Consider the following 17823-nt stretch of genomic DNA (forward strand, 5'->3'; position numbering starts at 1 on the left):
GACTAGCCTGGGCAACATGACAAAACCCTACTGCTACAAAAAATACAAAAATTAGCCAGGCATGGTGGCACACACTTGTAGTCCTAGCTACTTGGGGGCTGAGGTGGGAGGACTGCTTGAGCCCAGGAGGTCAAAGCTGCAGTGAGCCAAGATCGCGCTACTGCACTTCAGCCTGGGTGACAGAGTGAGACCCTGTCTCATTTAAGACTAAAAACAACAACAACACTGAAGCCCAGATTTGTCCAGGCATAGTGGCTCACACCGCTTATTCCGGCATTTTGGAAGGCCAAGGAGGGAGGATCACTTCAGCCCAGTAGTTTGAGACCAGCCTGAACAATACAGTGAGACCTGAGCTCTACTAAAAACAAATAAAACTAGCCAGGCCTGGTGGGGCGTGCCTATAGTCCCAGCAACTTGGGAGGCTGAGCTGGGAGGATCACTTGAGCCCAGGAGTTCTGGGTGCAGTGAGCTATGATCACACCACTGTACTCCAGCCTGGGCAACAGAGTGAGACCCTGTCACTAAAAATGAATGAATGAATGTAAAGTTTAAGCAAGTAGTAAGCTTTGAAACCTAACAAATGTACTGTACTTGGGGTTAAAAGTCCTAGATTTGGGTTCTGGGTCTGCTGCTAGAATATAAGCTCTATGAGGTCAAGAATTGCAATCATAGTATACATCAGAGGTTCCCAAACTTTCTCATTCATGGAGCCGTTAGTGTCTTAGTAATTTTATCATGATACTCGTAAGCCAAAAGAAGTACCAAACAATTCTATTTATTAAGTAGTTCAAAGAATTTTATACAATTTGTGTCCTAAGAACTAACCATTTGGAAAAAAATAATACAGATAATTTGAAGGCAAAACATTTTTATTTTATTTTTAAATAACCAAAATTCCTTACTAATGAGATATGTGTTCCTGTTAGGCATTGCATGACTTTTCAAACCTTGGAATCAGATTGGACACTGTCACTCATTTCCATGTTGATCTTCACACAATGCTTGTTTTTATCATAGCATCGTCCCAAAACCCAGCTCCACAAATATGACTTCATCAAAAGGAATGGAACCCATTCTCTTTTTTTTTTTTTTTTTTTTTTTTTTTTATGAGATAGTTTCGCCTTGTCACCCAGGCTGGAGTGCAGTGGCATGATCTTGGCTCACTGCAACCTCCGCTTCCCAGGTTCAAGCAATTCTCGTGCCTCAGCCTCCTGAGTAGCTGGGACTATAGGTACACACCACCACCCCTGACTGATTTTTTTGTATTTTAGTAGAGATGGGATTTCATCATGTTGCCCAGGCTGGTCTCAAACTCCTGAGCTCAGGCAGTCTGCTCACCTCAACCTCCCAAAGTGCTAGGATTACAGGCATGAGCCACCATGTCTGGCCATATGGAATACATTCTAATGTAACTGTGAACTAAGAGCTAGTAGTCCAACAGATGTTGAGTATTACGGTTTTTCACTAAAAAATTTAAAATGTCTCACTACACCCTTTTAAATTTGCTAGGATGCCTTTGCACACAGTTTGGGAACCACAATATGCATACAATTTTGAATTCTGATTTCCTTGCTTGACATACTATAAATTACCTTCTCTTGTTTGCACATTGTTATAATAACTGATTTTATTAGCTACATAGTATTCACTGGAGTCACTGAATCATAATCTTCTTAACCATTCTTCATTTTGGACAATTTAGGTTCTTTGCAATCTGGTTTTTTTTTATTAACAAATAAGAATCAGTGAATATTTAATTATTTTTCCTCCTCTTCTTTCTTTTGTTCAGATGTGTGTTTTTGAACTATTCCTTTGTAATAATTACCAAGAACTGTATTACTAATCAAGAGATGAATGTTTTTATGGCACTTAGTGTATTTTTCTCTATTGCCTTCTAAAGAAAACTTAGCTCAATCTGTAATGTCACCAATATCATGGGAATATTTTACTATAATCTTGCCCTCTTCAGGTGCAAGTATAGTTGGTGAAAATGGAATCTCACACTTATTTGATTTGCATTTTTATTGCTAATGTGAGTACATTTACTGATTCCTTTATTGAAAAGCTACCATTGGCCACCGTATTAGTTTCCTGTGCCTCCCGTAACAAATTACTGCAGACTTGGTGGCTTAAAACAATAGAAGTTTATTCTCTCTCAGATCTGGAGGCCAGAAGTCCAAAATCAAAATGTCAGTAGAACATCCCCCCTTTCCAGAAACTCTTAGAAGAGAATCCATTCCTTGACTCTTCTAGTTTCTGGTGGCTGTTGGCATGCCTTGGCTTGTGGCCTCATCTCTCTTTGTTCAGTCTTCACATTTGCTTCTTCTCTTGTGTCCCAAAATTCCCTGTCTCTTAGGATGGAACATATAATTGTATTCAGGCTCCATTGGGATAATCCAGGATATGCACCTCATCTCAAAGTCTTAATTACATCTTTTGCCATATAATGAACATGAACATGAATGTGAACATGTTTTCATGGGGTCACCATTAGCCTGCTACGGCCACTTACAACGTTGTACAACCTTTGCAGGAAGGAAGACAACTAAACAAAACAATTATAGTGAAATCCTACAGGTTCTGTGACAGAACTCTGTGCAGGGTCCTGAGGTGGCACAAAGGAGCAAGTGGGTGGTCAAGTTTTATAGGAGGGAAGGTAAATGAGTAAGTTTGATAAAGCCTTCACGGAACTGGTGATATTTGAATGGGTCATTGACTGCAAAATATCAAGAGTGTTTGGAGATTTTGTAGGTATGCGCAGAGCTGGATGGGAGGCTTGGTGAGAATTGAAATGACAAAAGATGATGCTTCATGGAAAATATAAAAAGAATAGCTAAGCCAGTGAAATTGGCTAAATGTCTGGTCAATTTTCTTCATGTGTCTTTGTGTAAAATAGAGGTTCTTCAGCATCTTTTGAACATTCCAAGGGTGGAGGAGCTGCAATTAGACAGGGGACGCTAATATGAAATATACCATTTTATAAGATATGTGTTAGCAGTGCATTTCTTTACAAGGAACAGAAAACCCAAATAAGAATTTCTTGGCCGGGCTCGTTGGCTCACGCCTGTAATCCCAGCACTTTGTGGGAGGCCGAGGCAGGCAGATCACGAGGTCAGGAGATCGAGACCATCCTGGCTAACATGGTGAAACCCTGTCTCTACTAAAAGTACAAAAAATTAGCCAAGCGTAGTGGTGGGCGCCTGTAGTCCCAGTCCCAGCTACTTGAGAGGCTGAGGCAGGAGAATGGCATGAACCCGGGAGGCGGAGCTTGCAGTGAGCTGAGATCGCGCCACTGCACTCCAGCCTGGGTGACAGAGCGAGACTCCGTCTCAAAAAAAAAAGAATGTCTTAAAGAAAAGTAAAAACTTTACCTACACATCCTCCAGCAGACTTCCATCTACTTTTCATTGACTAGAATGGAGTTGGAGTTAAATAGGTACTTCTATCACGGAAATAGGTGTTAGGTCAGCCAGACAGGTCTGTCTGCTCCGCAAGTTAATATTCATGAAGGATTGTTGTTTCTTAAAAAACTGGGTGACTTTCTGAGAGTACATTAGACCATAACCAAAATTAGCTTCAAAACTAAACTTTTTAAAAAATGTAATTTTTAGAATTTGCTTCTTAAGTATGAATTTAAACTTCTAAATTTTAAAACTGAATTTAAAAACATTTTATTGGGACCATGAAAAATTACAAAGACATGGAATTTTTTAGCTTGAAGAGACCTTGGATCATCCAGTCCCTTTTCATGCTGTTAATGTTTCGAAGGTAAATGAAATGGTTTTGTAAAAATCTATTTTTATTTTTTTAGGAAAGAGACATAGATCTTTCCCGTGGCAGTGGATCTTCAAAAGTGAAGAAATTTGATACCTCCATTTCATTTACACCAGTAAATTTAGAAATTATAAAGAAGCAATTAAATACTAGGTGAGCAATACTTATTTTGAAATTTACATTTGTCCTAGATATTTAATACTAGAGATATAGCACTGTATTCTTTTAGATATATTAAGTACTGATATTAAACAAACTTATAGGGGAAAAAAAGGATCTCCTGTGTTATCGTACTAACACAATTGATTTCATTTTTGTATACAGTAGTCCCCCCATATCTGCATTTTTGCCTTCTATGGTTTCAGTTATCAGTAGTGAAACCATAGTCCAAAAATATTGAATGGAAAATTCCAGAAATAAACAGTTCATATGTTTTAAATTACATGCTGTTCTAAGTAGTGTGATGACATCTCGAGCTGCCCTGCTTCATCCTGCCCAGGATGAGAATCATCCTTTTGTCCAGCTTCTCTTTGCTCTGTAAGCCAGCAGCCTGTTAGTCACGTAGTAACCATCTCAGTTATCAGATCAACTATTGCAGTATCACAGTGCTTGTGTTCAGCTAACCCTTATTTTACTTAATAATGGCCCCAGAGTGCAGGCGTACTGTATGTAATATATAAATTAAACTTTATCATAGTTACGTATGTATAGGGAAAAAACAGCATATATAGGCTTTGATATTATTTGCATTCACTGAGGGTCTTGGAACCTATCCCCATGATTAAGGGGTGACTACCATAATGTCTTTTTAGTCTTTGTAACATATTTTACATGGTTAAAATCAGTAAATACAAAATTCTACTTTTTTATTTAATATGGTTATAAGCATTTTTCTATATTACCAAATAGCCTTTAATTTTTTAAAAAAACTATCATGTTTGTCCATATAGTTGTTATATCATAATTTACTTTAATATTTCTCTGTTGGACATTTTGATCTAGAACAGGAGTCAGCAAGTGCCTTTTTGTGTAAAAGACTGGATAGTAAATATTTTAGGCTTTAAGGACTGGATGATTGCTGTTGTAACTGCTCAACTCTATATTACAGCATGAAAACAGCCATAGACAATATGTAAACATATAAGCATGGCTGCGTTCCAATAGAACTTTTTTTATAAAAACAAAGGGTGGGCTGGTAGTTTGCCAGCCCCCTAGAGTACAAAGATAACCTTGCATGAGGGATAAAAAAGAGGCAGCAGATCATTGATTTATTGTAGCATTTTATTTTGTCTGGATAACTTTATTATATTTTATTTTTTGTTAACTAGGTTTTTTATTTTAAAAAGACCATACACTCTCATTGTCAAAACATAAAATAACCAGTGGAAAGGATATACAGAACAAAGTAAATTACCACCCTCCCTAGAGGAAACCATTGCTACCATTTTCTTATGTTTTCTTCCAGAGGTGGTCTATATGTATATCTTTACAAGCACATATATACTTACATATTCCCCTGTTTTTATACAAAAAAGGAAGCACATTATGTACCCTGCTCTGTACCTAGCTTTTTCTACATAATATTTACTTACAAGTTATAAGTAATGTAATATACTGCTATAGTCAGAAATATTCTACTTAACTAAAATATTTCATTAATAATGCCTACTATACATTATAATCTTGATTAATTTCTTAATTCTCACTGTCCTTTATATAAAGCAAAGAAAGCCGGGCGCGGTGGCTCAAGCCTGTAATCCCAGCACTTTGGGAGGCCGAGGCGGGTGGATCACGAGGTCAGGAGATCGAGACCATCCTGGCTAACATGATGAAACCCCGTCTCTACTAAAAATACAAAAAACTAGCCGGGCGTGGTGGCGGGCGCCTGTAGTCCCAGCTACTCGGAGGCTGAGGCGGGAGAATGGCGTGAACCCGGGAGGTGGAGCTTGCAGTGAGCCGATATCGCGCCACTGCACCCCAGCCTGGGCGACAGAGCGAGACTCCGTCTCAAAAAAAAAAAAAAAAAAAAAAAAGCAAAGAAAGATTCTGAAAGACAAATGCAAGAAAACTTGAAGAGAGCGTATTTGGCCTAAGCAGGTGCTAAAGGGTTTACTTTTATTGTGGTGTTCTTTGCTTATCTAGTCTGCATACCCAGATTTATATGATTGTCAGTTTCCTTGGTGGTCTTTGGAAATATGTGCATTAGATTCCTACTTTTGAAAAAGTTTGAAAAATAAACTAAGTTTTATTTTATTTATTTAGATTAACATTACTACAGGAAACTCACCGCTCACACCTGAGGGAGTATGAAAAATACGTACAAGATGTCAAAAGCTCAAAGAGTACCATCCAGAACCTAGAGAGTTCATCAAATCAAGTTCTAAATTGTAAATTCTATAAAAGCATGAAAATTTATGTGGAAAATTTAATTGACTGCCTTAATGAAAAGGTACATATCAATATTTATATCATTTCCTGCAGAAAACCCCTTATGCAATTAAGAAAAGTCTAAATCTCACAATTAGATACTTTTCTCTAGTATTTTTCCTACACATTTTTAAAATAAGATGATAGTAAGCATTCTCTTAATGTAGGATATTCAAGTTTTTTGCAGTTATTTTATTATAAGTAACATTGTATAAAGTTTTGTATATAAATTTTTGTTACAATTTCATCTGTTTAAGGAAAATTCCTTGAAAATGAAGTCAAAGAAAATGAATTATTAAGTCTAAATATTTTTAAGGCCTGTGAAACATTACAAAATTGACCTCCAGAAAGATTGTGCCAGTTTTATTAGTTTACTAGATTAGGAATAAATGGATTTTGTTTTTACATATCGTATTCTGATCTCAAGCAAACTCTGGTTTTCTTCTTGTGAATTATTTGTTTCTTGTCTTTGCCCTGTTATCTTTGTGGTTATCAGTAGAGATTTTTTTCTTTTCTAGTTTTGTCAGAGTATGAACAATTCTTTATAGCTTAAAATTTTTTAATGCTTTATCCTGCTTGTTGTGAACTTACCAGTTTTGTCTTTTGAATTCGTTTGTAATGGTTTTTCTTTCAACTCTCAGATGTTTTGAGATTTTTGTTTTTAGTTTTTGATTTATGCATACTAAGTTCTTACATTAGGGTGGGCCTTCAGTTGTCCGTTTTTAAAAATAGATTAACCATTACAATAAATTATACTCTACTTTCCACATTATTTTTGTTATTTTTATTTTATTTATTTTTTTGAAGAGGGGGACAGAGTCTCGCTCTATCACCCAGGCTGGAGTGTAGTAGCACGATCTCAGCTCACTGCAACCTCTGCCTCCTAGGTTCAAGCGATTCTTGTGCCTCAGCCTCCTAAGTAGCTGGGACTACAGGCGTGCACCACCACACCCAGCTAATTTTTTGTATTTTTAATAGAAACAGGGTTTCGCCATGTTGCCCAAGCTGGTCTGGAACTCCTGAGCTCAGGCAATCTACCTGTCTCAGCCTCCCAAAGTGCTAGGATTATAGGCCTGAGCCACCGCCCTCAGCCCACATTATTTTTTGTTTATAATTAAAATGTTGCTAAACAATGGGATGCTTTGTCCCAATTGTTGTTTTAAGTTGGCTATCTTCTACTATCACTTGGTAGTTACTTTCTGAAGTATTACAATGTAATTTTCTTTTTTCATTCCTCCTTGAAAAATTACACTGTTAAAATTTTGTCAGCCTGAGCATTAATATATTCATAGCAGCAGCTGTGGAGTATCAAAGGCGTAGGAGGAATTGTTGCTCCCCAAAATACGAGCGTTTCAAATTCAACTAGTCTCATTTCTGTATCACATCACAACTTTGTTACCTGTCTCTGGTTAGTTTTCCTCCATTCCCCAATTTTTCAAATTTTACCAGCTTTGAGTGCCCCCACCTACTTTCCACACCCTCAGCCTGTGAAAACATCTTTACCCTTCATTTTTTCCTATTCTTCTATCTCAGAAAAAAATCTTCTATCTCAAACTTTAATGCATGTTCCTGACTCCATCCCATTTGGTTTCTTTTTTTTTTTTCTTTTTGAGACAGAGCCTTGCTCTGTTGCCGAGGCTGGAGTACAGTGGCGCAATCTCAGCTCACTGTAACCTCCACCTCCAGGGTTCAAGTGATTCTCCTGCCTCAGTCTCCTGAGTAGCTGGGATTGAAGGTGGGCACTGCTGCGCCTGGCTAATTTTTGTATTGTTAGTGGTAGACAAGGGGTTTCGCTATGTTGGCCAGGCTGGCCTTGAACTCCTGACCTCAGGTGATCTGCCCACCTCCCAAAGTGCTGGGATAACAGGCATGAACTACCACACCTGGCCCCCATTTAGTTTATATATCTCTGATAATTATAACAGTTCCAGGAGACAGTCAATTTTCTGATTTTTAATATTAAAAGTATTGACAGCTAGGTCTGTTGCACACAATGTTTTATACTTGAGATGTGATAGTATTGGGAATGTTTCTTTGAGAATTAAGCATAAAAATATGCTTATGTATCTTCTAAATATTACTTTTGTGTATATATATATTTCATTATCGATGACCTACAAAATATTACTTATATATGTATTTCAGATTATCAACATCCAAGAAATAGAATCATCCATGCATGCACTCCTTTTAAAACAAGCTATGACCTTTATGAAACGCAGGCAAGATGAATTAAAACATGAATCAACGTATTTACAACAGTTATCACGTTAGTGTTTTTCCTGTTCAATACAATTTATTATTCATTAAGCTAAATTATGTGAAGAATAAAAATATTTTTATTTTTATAAACATGTTTTTCATGTATTTTCCCACAAACCCTTTACCCACTAACTTCCAAAAACTCAAAGCATTTAGAAATAGGACTTAAGAATGTTTTAAATTAAGTCCAAGACTAAAAAATAAACATAACTTCCAATTATTTACTATTTCAGACAGAATATGTACATAGCCTTTTAGAGAATGTTTTGAGACAAGTTCACATAATTCTTTAGACTCTGTCAGAAATCTAACTTCATAGTTTCAAAGTCCTTTTACAGATTGGTTCTGGTGAGTTTCAATACAGATTTATCTTTAAGATTTCATTATACAAAATATGGATGCCTCCTTTTTTTTTTTTTTTCACATTGATTTTGTACTTTCAGAGATATCTTCCTTTGATTAAGGTGCTATCAGGAGATAGTGAAAGACCGTAACCAAGTAGCTAGTAAATGCAAAGGCAAAGTGACTTTCAGTGAAACACACAACACTTAATGGATCGTAAATAATGGTATTACATATTAAAATAAGAAATAATGTGAATAGAATACAGTAGTGCCTCTAATCTGCAGTTTTGCTTTCCATAGTTTCAGTCAACAATGGTCCAAAAATGAATGAGTACAGTACAATAAGATATTTTGAGATAGAGATACCCAACATTCCTATAACATACATTATAGTATATTTTCATTGTTCTACTTTATTGCTATTGTTAGTCTCTTACTGTGCCTAATTTATGAATTAAACTTTATCATAAGTGTGTATATAGAGGAAAAAACAAATAGGGTTTGGTACTATATGCGGTTTCAGGCATCCACTGGGGTTCTTAGAATGTATCCCCTGCAAATACATTCTAAGGGGATACATTCTAAGGGGGGGACTCCTGTATTGATAAAGCCAATATTTCTTGCATTTGGCTATGGAAAAAAACTGGTAAAAACTACTGGAAAAGAATACAAGGAAATGAAACTTTTTGGTAGAGCTTTGCTGCTGTTCTCAACAATAGCAACAGTACACCAGCCAAAGTACGTTTTTAGGTTAACATTTTCACCAGCCAAAATACATTTTTAGGCCAATGAACCTCATGCCTGTTAATCTTGCAATAAAGAGTTAACACTGAAATTTCATTGCATAATTAATTGCAAAATTTAAGCATATTTGTGTATTTACTTATGCATATATGTTTATACATTCATGATGTTACCTTTATTTTCAAAGCATTTTACTTTTTTCTTTTGAGAATTTGTAGTATGAAGTCAATTTTATTTATTAACAGGCAAAGATGAGACGTCCACAAGTGGAAACTTAGCAGTAGATGAAAAAACTCAGTGGATTTTAGAAGAGATTGAATCTCGAAGGTACCTATATAAAGTGAAGATTTAAAGAAAGCATCATTGAGCAAGTACTTTTCACTACTTAAATGTAATTAACCACATGATGTCATTAGGTATACCTGATATACGTTATTAATTTGTGAAAATAAAAATAAAAGCAAAATTAAGTAAAACCATCCTTGACTGCTTTAAAGACAGATTGGTATATTTGGATCAGTTAAAAGGAATGGGTAAAATGACATTTATCAGGCTGGGAATTGCTTGTAACTAGAAACCGTTCCTAATTATAATTACCCCCTCTTCAGAATCTGGTTAGCCCATGGGAATGTCCTAATTGGGAATATCTTACAAGAAAAAACAAAAAAACAAATGGAGAACCACCAGTTCAAACTAATGAAACTAAAAATGTCAAAAATATTAATAAAATTGTGCACTGATATATTTTTGACCATTTAAAATAAATGATAAAATTACTTATTTTCAGCAAGAGGTAAAAAAAAAATTTAAGCATTTATTTTCAGCAAGATCTATTTACTTTTTGTTTATTTTTGGTTTGTTGCAAAATATAGGACAAAAAGAAGACAAGCAAGGATGCTTTCTGGGAATTGTAACCATCAGGAAGGGACATCTAGTGATGATGAACTGCCTTCAGCAGAGATGATTGACTTCCAAAAAAGCCAAGGTTAGTTACCAAGTTTCTAATATATCATGGTTTGAGTTTTGAAATGGTGAGAAACGCTTTGCTGTGATTGCCCTTAATAAGTACGTAAGCTATATAAAACAGTTGGTTAAATTCAGAAAAAATGAAACACATTTTTCCTCTGTAAGACTCTCTTCCTACCTCTGAATAATGGAGTAAAATGAAGGAAGGAGCATTGTAAGTATTCTTCTATCTTCATAGTTTTTTCTCTTAGACTTTCTCCTATTACTAGTGAACATCTTCATTTCATTTCTTTACCACACATAGTTTCTAGATTGTCGTTTTTAACTTAAAATATTTGAATTTGGTGAAACTTTTTAGCATGGTGAGAAGATAAGATGCGTATAGTTCAAAACTTCTGGGCTCTGGATTTAAATAAATTTGGGTTCTAAGGGAGATTTTATTCTGTGTAGTCTTAGACAAATGTCTTGTCCTCCCTAAATTTGATGTTGTTTTGTCTGTAAATAAGTAGACGATACCTATATGGTAGGGAAGATAGCTACGATGGTAAAATGAGATTAATGTATTTCTGCTGGCATATAGCAGGGGTATATATGGTAGCTTTTTTTAGTGTTGATATTATTACTTTGTTGCTAAAGTGATTTTTTTAATAAAAATTTATGTTAATATAAAAGGACGGAATTTTAGGTCAATTGATTACAGTCTGGCATGACCATGTTTTTAAGGAAGCATACTTAAAGTTCACAACTTAAAATGCATAAAGAGACTTATTTTGTTTACAGGTGACATTTTACAGAAACAGAAGAAAGTTTTTGAAGATGTGCATGATGATTTTTGTAACATCCAGAATATTTTGTTGAAGTTTCAGCAATGGCGAGAAAAGTTTCCTGACTCCTATTATGAAGCTTTCATTAGTTTGTGCATACCAAAGCTTTTAAATCCCCTAGTACGAGTTCAGTTGATTGACTGGAATCCTCTTAAGGTATTTATGCTTCACATGTGAAAATTTATCCTGATTACATTAGTATACTTAAATTCTCTTACTATTATGTTAGCTATTAAATACCTTACCCTTAGATTTGGGAACAATAGTCAGAAAATGTGTGCTTTCAGCTACATTCTTCTTTTCTTGGCTCCCACTTGACTTTTAGGCTGAGCATCATTAACATCAGTAAAGCAAACACATTTTTTTTTAGCTTCTTGTACATTAAATTTAAAATCCTCCCAGAAAGTATAAAGTACTGTTGGGTTTGGAGAAAGTAGCTATAGAAGCCTCGTTTCAAGAATTCTTGAATTGGAGATGACATACTGGGAGGAGTTGCTTAGGGTTGCATTGAGGAGGTGGAATGCAAGCCTTTGAAGGGTTTATGGGATAAACAGGATGAATCAGAAAGGGAAAGGTGTTTCATAAAAGTATAAAGGGAGAAATATTAGTTCAGGAGCTAGAAATTGCAGATATTTAGATCCTAAGTTAAGAAATATAAACTCTATTCAGTGAATTTGACTGACTAAAAGAAGAAAAAAGAAATATGAACTTAGCAACTGTCTACTGTGTAATAGAACCTTTAACTAAATCATATACAGATTACATATTTATGCTTATGGGAATTGAAGGGGCCAGAAATAAACTTTGCTTGAATTGGATGAATTTTTTTATAAACAAATTCCATGGCTGTTTCAAGTGCCTAACAAATGTATATTTTGCTCCTAGCAGAGTACTTGCCACGTGGTAGGCTCTAAAGGCTCCGGCACACACTAGGTGGTTGTTGAGTGTTTGTTGTGTAATTGAATGCATGAAATGCGGCTTCTTGTTATGCTACTTAGACACCACATCCCAGTCATGCTGTCCTGCCATCCTGCCTAGCCTTGGTGGTCTAGTGTTAAAACAGGGAATTAGTGTCCTCTGATCCTTAGAAAAGCACTGGTGATTATTGGAAAAAAAACAAAAGCTATTTTAAAATACACTAACGTTGAAGGATTTCTTTATAACTTTTATCATTTTCTTTGTAAGTTGGATTCCACAGGTTTAAAAGAGATGCCATGGTTCAAATCCGTAGAAGAATTTATGGATAGCAGTGTAGAAGATTCAAAGAAGGAAAGTAGTTCAGATAAAAAAATCTTGTCTACAGTCATCAACAAAACAATTATTCCCCGACTTACAGGTACTGCTTCGTAACCTTGGTAAAATTAAATTATTTTCTGACAGAGTATATAAGGTTGTTAATTTCTGTTATATTCACAAAGTTTTTTCATAAGTTTTTAAACACAAGGAAATGTTATATGTAGTAAAACTCAAGAGCTGTCAAATGTAAGCTGGTTAAAAAATACGTGTTTGTACAGGGGGTTGGCTACCAAACTGCTAATACTCAGATTGATTCTAATCCTCATCTGATGTATCATTGGCAGTTCCAACAGTTGACCCTTCTTTCTTCCTGGAAACACTGTCTTTACTTGGCTTCCAAAATACCACACTCTTAGTTTCCTGCCCACCTCTCTGGTCTTTGCTGTCTGCTTGTCACCTCTTTGACTTCCAAGTGCTACAGTATCTCAGGATTCAGGTCACTTACCTTCTGTTTTCTATTTACCTTCAGTCACTCAGTATTTAAAATCAGTTTAGTGTTTGTGGCATTCCTGCTGCTTTTGTGACACTTCAGTCATTTTTTAGCATATTTCCATCCATACTACATGTGTCCTTTTTTTCCCTTCTCTAATTATGTTTCTTACCCTTTCCTTTAAAAAACATTGCTTCATCTGGGAGTGGTGGCTCACACCTGTAATCCCGGCACTCTGTGAGGCCAAGGTGGGTGGATCACCTGAGGTCAAGAGTTCAAGACCAGCCTGGCCAACATGGTGAAACCTCGTCTGTACTAAAAATACAAAAAAATTAGCCAGGTGTGGTGGCAGGCACCTGTAATCCCAGATACTCAGGAGGTTGAGGCAGGAGAATTGCTTGAACCTGGGAGGTGGAGGTTGCAGTGAGGTGAGATCATGCCATTGCACTCCAGCCTAGGTGACAAGAGTGAAACTCCATCTCAAAAAAAAAAAAAAAAAAAAAAAATTGCTTCATTTCACTCACATTTGCCATTAGCAACTATGAGCACTTAACATTAATGCTTGTGCTTCAGACCTTAGCGTGAAGTCTTTTGTTTTATCTGTGTACTTGATAAGGATCCGTTTCACTATGTCACTGAGAGAGAAATTTGACAGCAAAGACTGCAAAACTCTTATTTAATTTTTTATGTGTTTTTGTTTTTGAGACAAGGTCTTCCTCTGTCACCCAGACTGGAGTACAGTGGCGCGAACATTGCTCACTGCAGTCTTGAATTCCTGGGGGCAAGTGATCCTCCTGCCTCAGCCTCCCAATTAGCTGGGACTCCAGGTGCATGCCACCACACCCAGCTAATTTTTAAAAGATTTTTTTAGTGACAAGGTCTTGCTGTGTTGCCCAGGCTAGTCTCAAACTCCTGGCCTCAAGAGACCCTTCCCCTCAGCTTCCCAAGGCACTGGGATTATAGGCATGAGTCACCATGCCCAGCCTAGAAGTTGGAAGCAATCAGCCCTATAATTGCTTCTTAGGCAACTTGATTATAAGATTTTGGCTGGGATGCAGTGGCTCATGCCTGTAATCCCAGCACTTTGCAAGGCCGAGGCGGGAGGATCACTTGAACACAGGAGTTCCAGACCAGCCTGGGCAACATGGTGAAACCCCATCTCTATTTATAAATTTAAAATTTTTAAAAAGTAAAACATAAAAACTTTCAAGATTTTATTTCAGCGAAACTTATGGTGCATTTGTGGGGTGTATTAGAAAGTTACTATTTTTAACTAGCTCTACTAATGATAGAATGGATGTACCTAATTTAAGCACTCTGCTTCAAAAATCTAAATTCTAATGATGAAACAGTCCCACAAATAAGTAGCTTTGTGAGAAATTAACACTGACTGAGTCCCAATAGTGGTTGAATTCTACATATATTTCAAAGATAGCACTAACAGAATGTGCTAATGTATTGGTTGTCCAGCAAGAGAGAAAGAGAGGAATCAAGAATGGGTCCATGGGTTTTGGCCTGAGCAACTGGAAGGACAGAGGTGCCATTTCCTGAAATGAAAAAGTCTGACAGGAGTAAGCTTAATGTGGGGAGCTGTTTTAGCAGCTCAGTTTGAGACTTGTTGAGTTTGAAGTATCTGTAATCTAAGTGGAAATGTCAAGTCCGTTGTTGAATACGTGAGTCTTAAAGGAGGAGGTCCAGTTGGAAGGTGTAAGTTTGGAGTTTATCCACATGACATTTATTGATGGCATTTAATGTATAAAATTGACTTTGAATACCGAAACAGAAAAGAGAAGGTAAGTGACCTGAAACCTGAGATACTATAGCACTTGGAAGTCAAAGAGATGACAAGCAGACAGCAAAGACCAGAGAGATGGGCAGGAAACTAAGAGTGTGGTATTTTGGAAGCCAAGAAAAGACAGTGTTTCTAGGAAGAAGGAAGGGTCAACTGTTGGAATTGTTGATGATAAGTCAGATGAGGATTACAATCAATCACTGGAGTTTGCTATGTGAATGTCATCTGTGATTTGCTAAGAGTGCATTAGGTAGACTGATAAAAGATAAGGCCTAATTTAAGGGAAATCAAAAACAAGTAGGAAGAGAGAAACTGGAGATAGAAGTTTAGATAATACTTTGAGGAATTTTGTCATAAAAGATAGGAAGGAAATGGAACAATACTAGAGGAGGGGAAGTAGGGCTAAGGGGGATTTTTTGTTGGTTTGTTTGTTTATTATTATACTTTTAAGTTCTGGGGTACATGTGCAGAACGTGCAGGTTTGTTACATAGCTGTATACGTGCCATAGTGTTTCCTGCACTCATCAACCTGTCATCTACATTAGGTATTTCTCCTAATGCTATCCCACCCCTAGCCCCCCGACCCCTGACAGACCACGATGTGTGATGTTACCCTCCCTGTGTCCATGTGTTCTCATTGTTCAACTCCCACTTATGAGTGAGAACATGCGGTGTTTGGTTTTCTGTTCTTGTGTTAGATTGCTGAGAATGATGGTTTCCAGCTTCATCCATGTCCCTGCAAAGAACATAAACTCATCCTGTTTTATGGCTGCATAGTATTCCGTGGTGTATATATGCCACATTTTCTTTATCCAGTCTATCATTGATGGGCATTTGTGTTGGTTCCCAGTCTTTGCTACTGTGAATAGTGCTGCAGTAAACATACGTGTGTATATGTCTTTATAGTAGCATGATTTATAACCCTTTGGGTATATACCCAGTAATGGGATCGCTGGGTCAAGTCGTATTTCTAGTTCTAGATCCTTGAGGAATTGCCACACTGTCTTCCAGTGTGGTTAAACTAATTTACACTCCCACCAACAATGTAAAAGTGTTCCTCTTTCTCCACATCCTCTCCAGCATCTGTTGTTTCCTGACTTTTTAACGATCACTATTCTAACTGGCATGAGATGATATCTGAATGTGGTTTTGATTTGCATTTCTCTAATGACCAGCGATGATGAGCTTTTTTTTATATGTTTTTTGGCTGCATAAATGTCTTCTTTTGAGAAGTGTCTGTTCATATCCTTTGCCCACTTTTGATGGTTTTTTTTTTTTTTCCTAGTAAATTTGTTTGAGTTCTTTGTAGATTCTGGATATTAGCCTTTTGTCCTATGGATAAATTACAACAATTTTCTCCCATTCTGTAGGTTGCCTGTTCACTCTGATGATAGTTTCTTTTGCGGTGCAGAAGCTCTTTAGTTTAATTAGATCCCGTTTGTCTATTTTGGCTTTTGTTGCCTTTGCTTTTGGTGTTTTAGTCATGAAGCCTCTGTCCACACCTATGTCCTGAATGGTATTGCCTAGATTTTCTTCTAGGGTTTTTATGATTTTAGGTCTTACATTTAAGTCTTTAATCCATCTTGAGTTAATTTTTGTATAAGATGTAAGGAATTTTCCAGTTTCAGCTTTCTGCAAATGGCTAGCCAGTTTTCCCAACACCATTTATTAGATAGGGAATCTTTTCCCCATTGCTTGTTTTTGTCGGGTTTGTCAAAGATCAGATGGTTATAGATGTGTGGTGTTATTTCTGAAGCCTCTGTTCTGTTCCATTGGTCTACATATCTGTTTTGGTACCAGTACCATACTGTTTTTGTTACTGTAGGCTTGTAGTATAGTTTGGAGTCAGGTAGCATGATGCCTCCAGCATTGTTCTTTTTGCTTAGGATTGTCTTGGCTATGCTGGCTCTTTTTTGGTTCCATATGAAATTTAAAGTAGTTTTTTCCAATTCTGTGAAGAAAGTCAGTGGTAGCTTGATGGGGATAGCATTGAAGCTATAAATTAGTTTGGGCAGTATGGCCTTTTTCACGATATTAATTCTTCCTATCCATGAGGAAGGAATGTTTTTCTATTTGTTTGTGTCATCTCTTACTTCCTTGAGCAGTGGCTTGTAGTTCTCCTTGAAGAGGTTCTTCACATCCCATGTAAGTTGTATTCCTGAGTATTTTATTCTCTCTATAGCAATTGTGAATGGGAGTTCACTCATGATTTGGCTCTCTGTTTGTCTGTTGTTGGTGTATAGCAATGCTTGTGATATTTGCACATTGATTTTGTATCCTGAGACTTTGCTGAAGTTGCTTATCAGCTTAAGGAAATTTTGGGCTGAGACAATGGGGTTTTCTAAATATACAATCATATCATCTGCAAACAGAGACAATTTGACTTTCTCTTTTTCTAATCAAATGCCCTTTATTTCTTTCTCTTGCCTGATTGCCCAGGCCAGAACTTCCAATACTGTGTTGAATAGGAGTGGTGAGAGAGGGCATCCTTGTCTTGTGCCACTTTTCAAAGGCAATGCTTCCAGTTTTTGCCCTTTCAGTATGATATTGGCTGTGGGTTTGTCATAAATAGCCCTTATCATTTTGAAATGCGTTCCCTCAGTATCTAGTTTATTGAGAGTTTTTAGCATGAAGGGCTGTTGAATTTTGTCAAAGGCCTTTTCTGCATCTGTTGAGATAATCATGTGGTTTTTGTCTTTGGTTCTGTTTATATACTGGATTACGTTTATTGATTTGCATATGTTGAACCAGCCTTGCATCCCAAGGATGAAGCCCACTTGATTGTGGTGGATAAGCTTTTTAATGTGCTGCTGGATTCGGTTTGCCTGTATTTTATTGAGGATTTTTGCATCAATGTTCATCAGGGATATTGGTCTAAAATTCACTTTTTTTGTTGTGTCTCTGCCGGGCTTTGGTGTCAGGATGATGCTGGCATCATAAAATGAGTTAGGGAGGATTCCCTCT

At 36.7% G+C, this 17823-nt stretch overlaps 1 protein-coding gene across 9 annotated transcripts in view; it reads left to right on the top strand.

Annotated features, from left to right (window-relative positions):
• The window catches only part of GCFC2 (GC-rich sequence DNA-binding factor 2), a 49164-nt gene that overhangs the window by 10715 nt on the left and 20626 nt on the right, over positions 1-17823 (top strand). For 5 of the 9 annotated variants that reach the window (XR_003721725.2, XM_015112563.3, XM_077958614.1 and 2 more), the window contains 7 exon segments: positions 3812-3927; positions 6037-6223; positions 8347-8470; positions 9797-9878; positions 10424-10536; positions 11298-11497; positions 12527-12677. Coding sequence is in view for 6 of the 9 variants with exons in the window: in XM_015112563.3 (XP_014968049.3) it covers positions 3812-3927; positions 6037-6223; positions 8347-8470; positions 9797-9878; positions 10424-10536; positions 11298-11497; positions 12527-12677 (973 nt within the window). In the remaining 3 variants the exon portion in view is untranslated. 9 annotated transcript variants of the gene reach the window in all.

Source organism: Macaca mulatta, chromosome 13 (genome assembly GCF_049350105.2).
Source record: "Macaca mulatta isolate MMU2019108-1 chromosome 13, T2T-MMU8v2.0, whole genome shotgun sequence".
Taxonomy (NCBI): Eukaryota; Metazoa; Chordata; class Mammalia; order Primates; family Cercopithecidae; genus Macaca; species Macaca mulatta.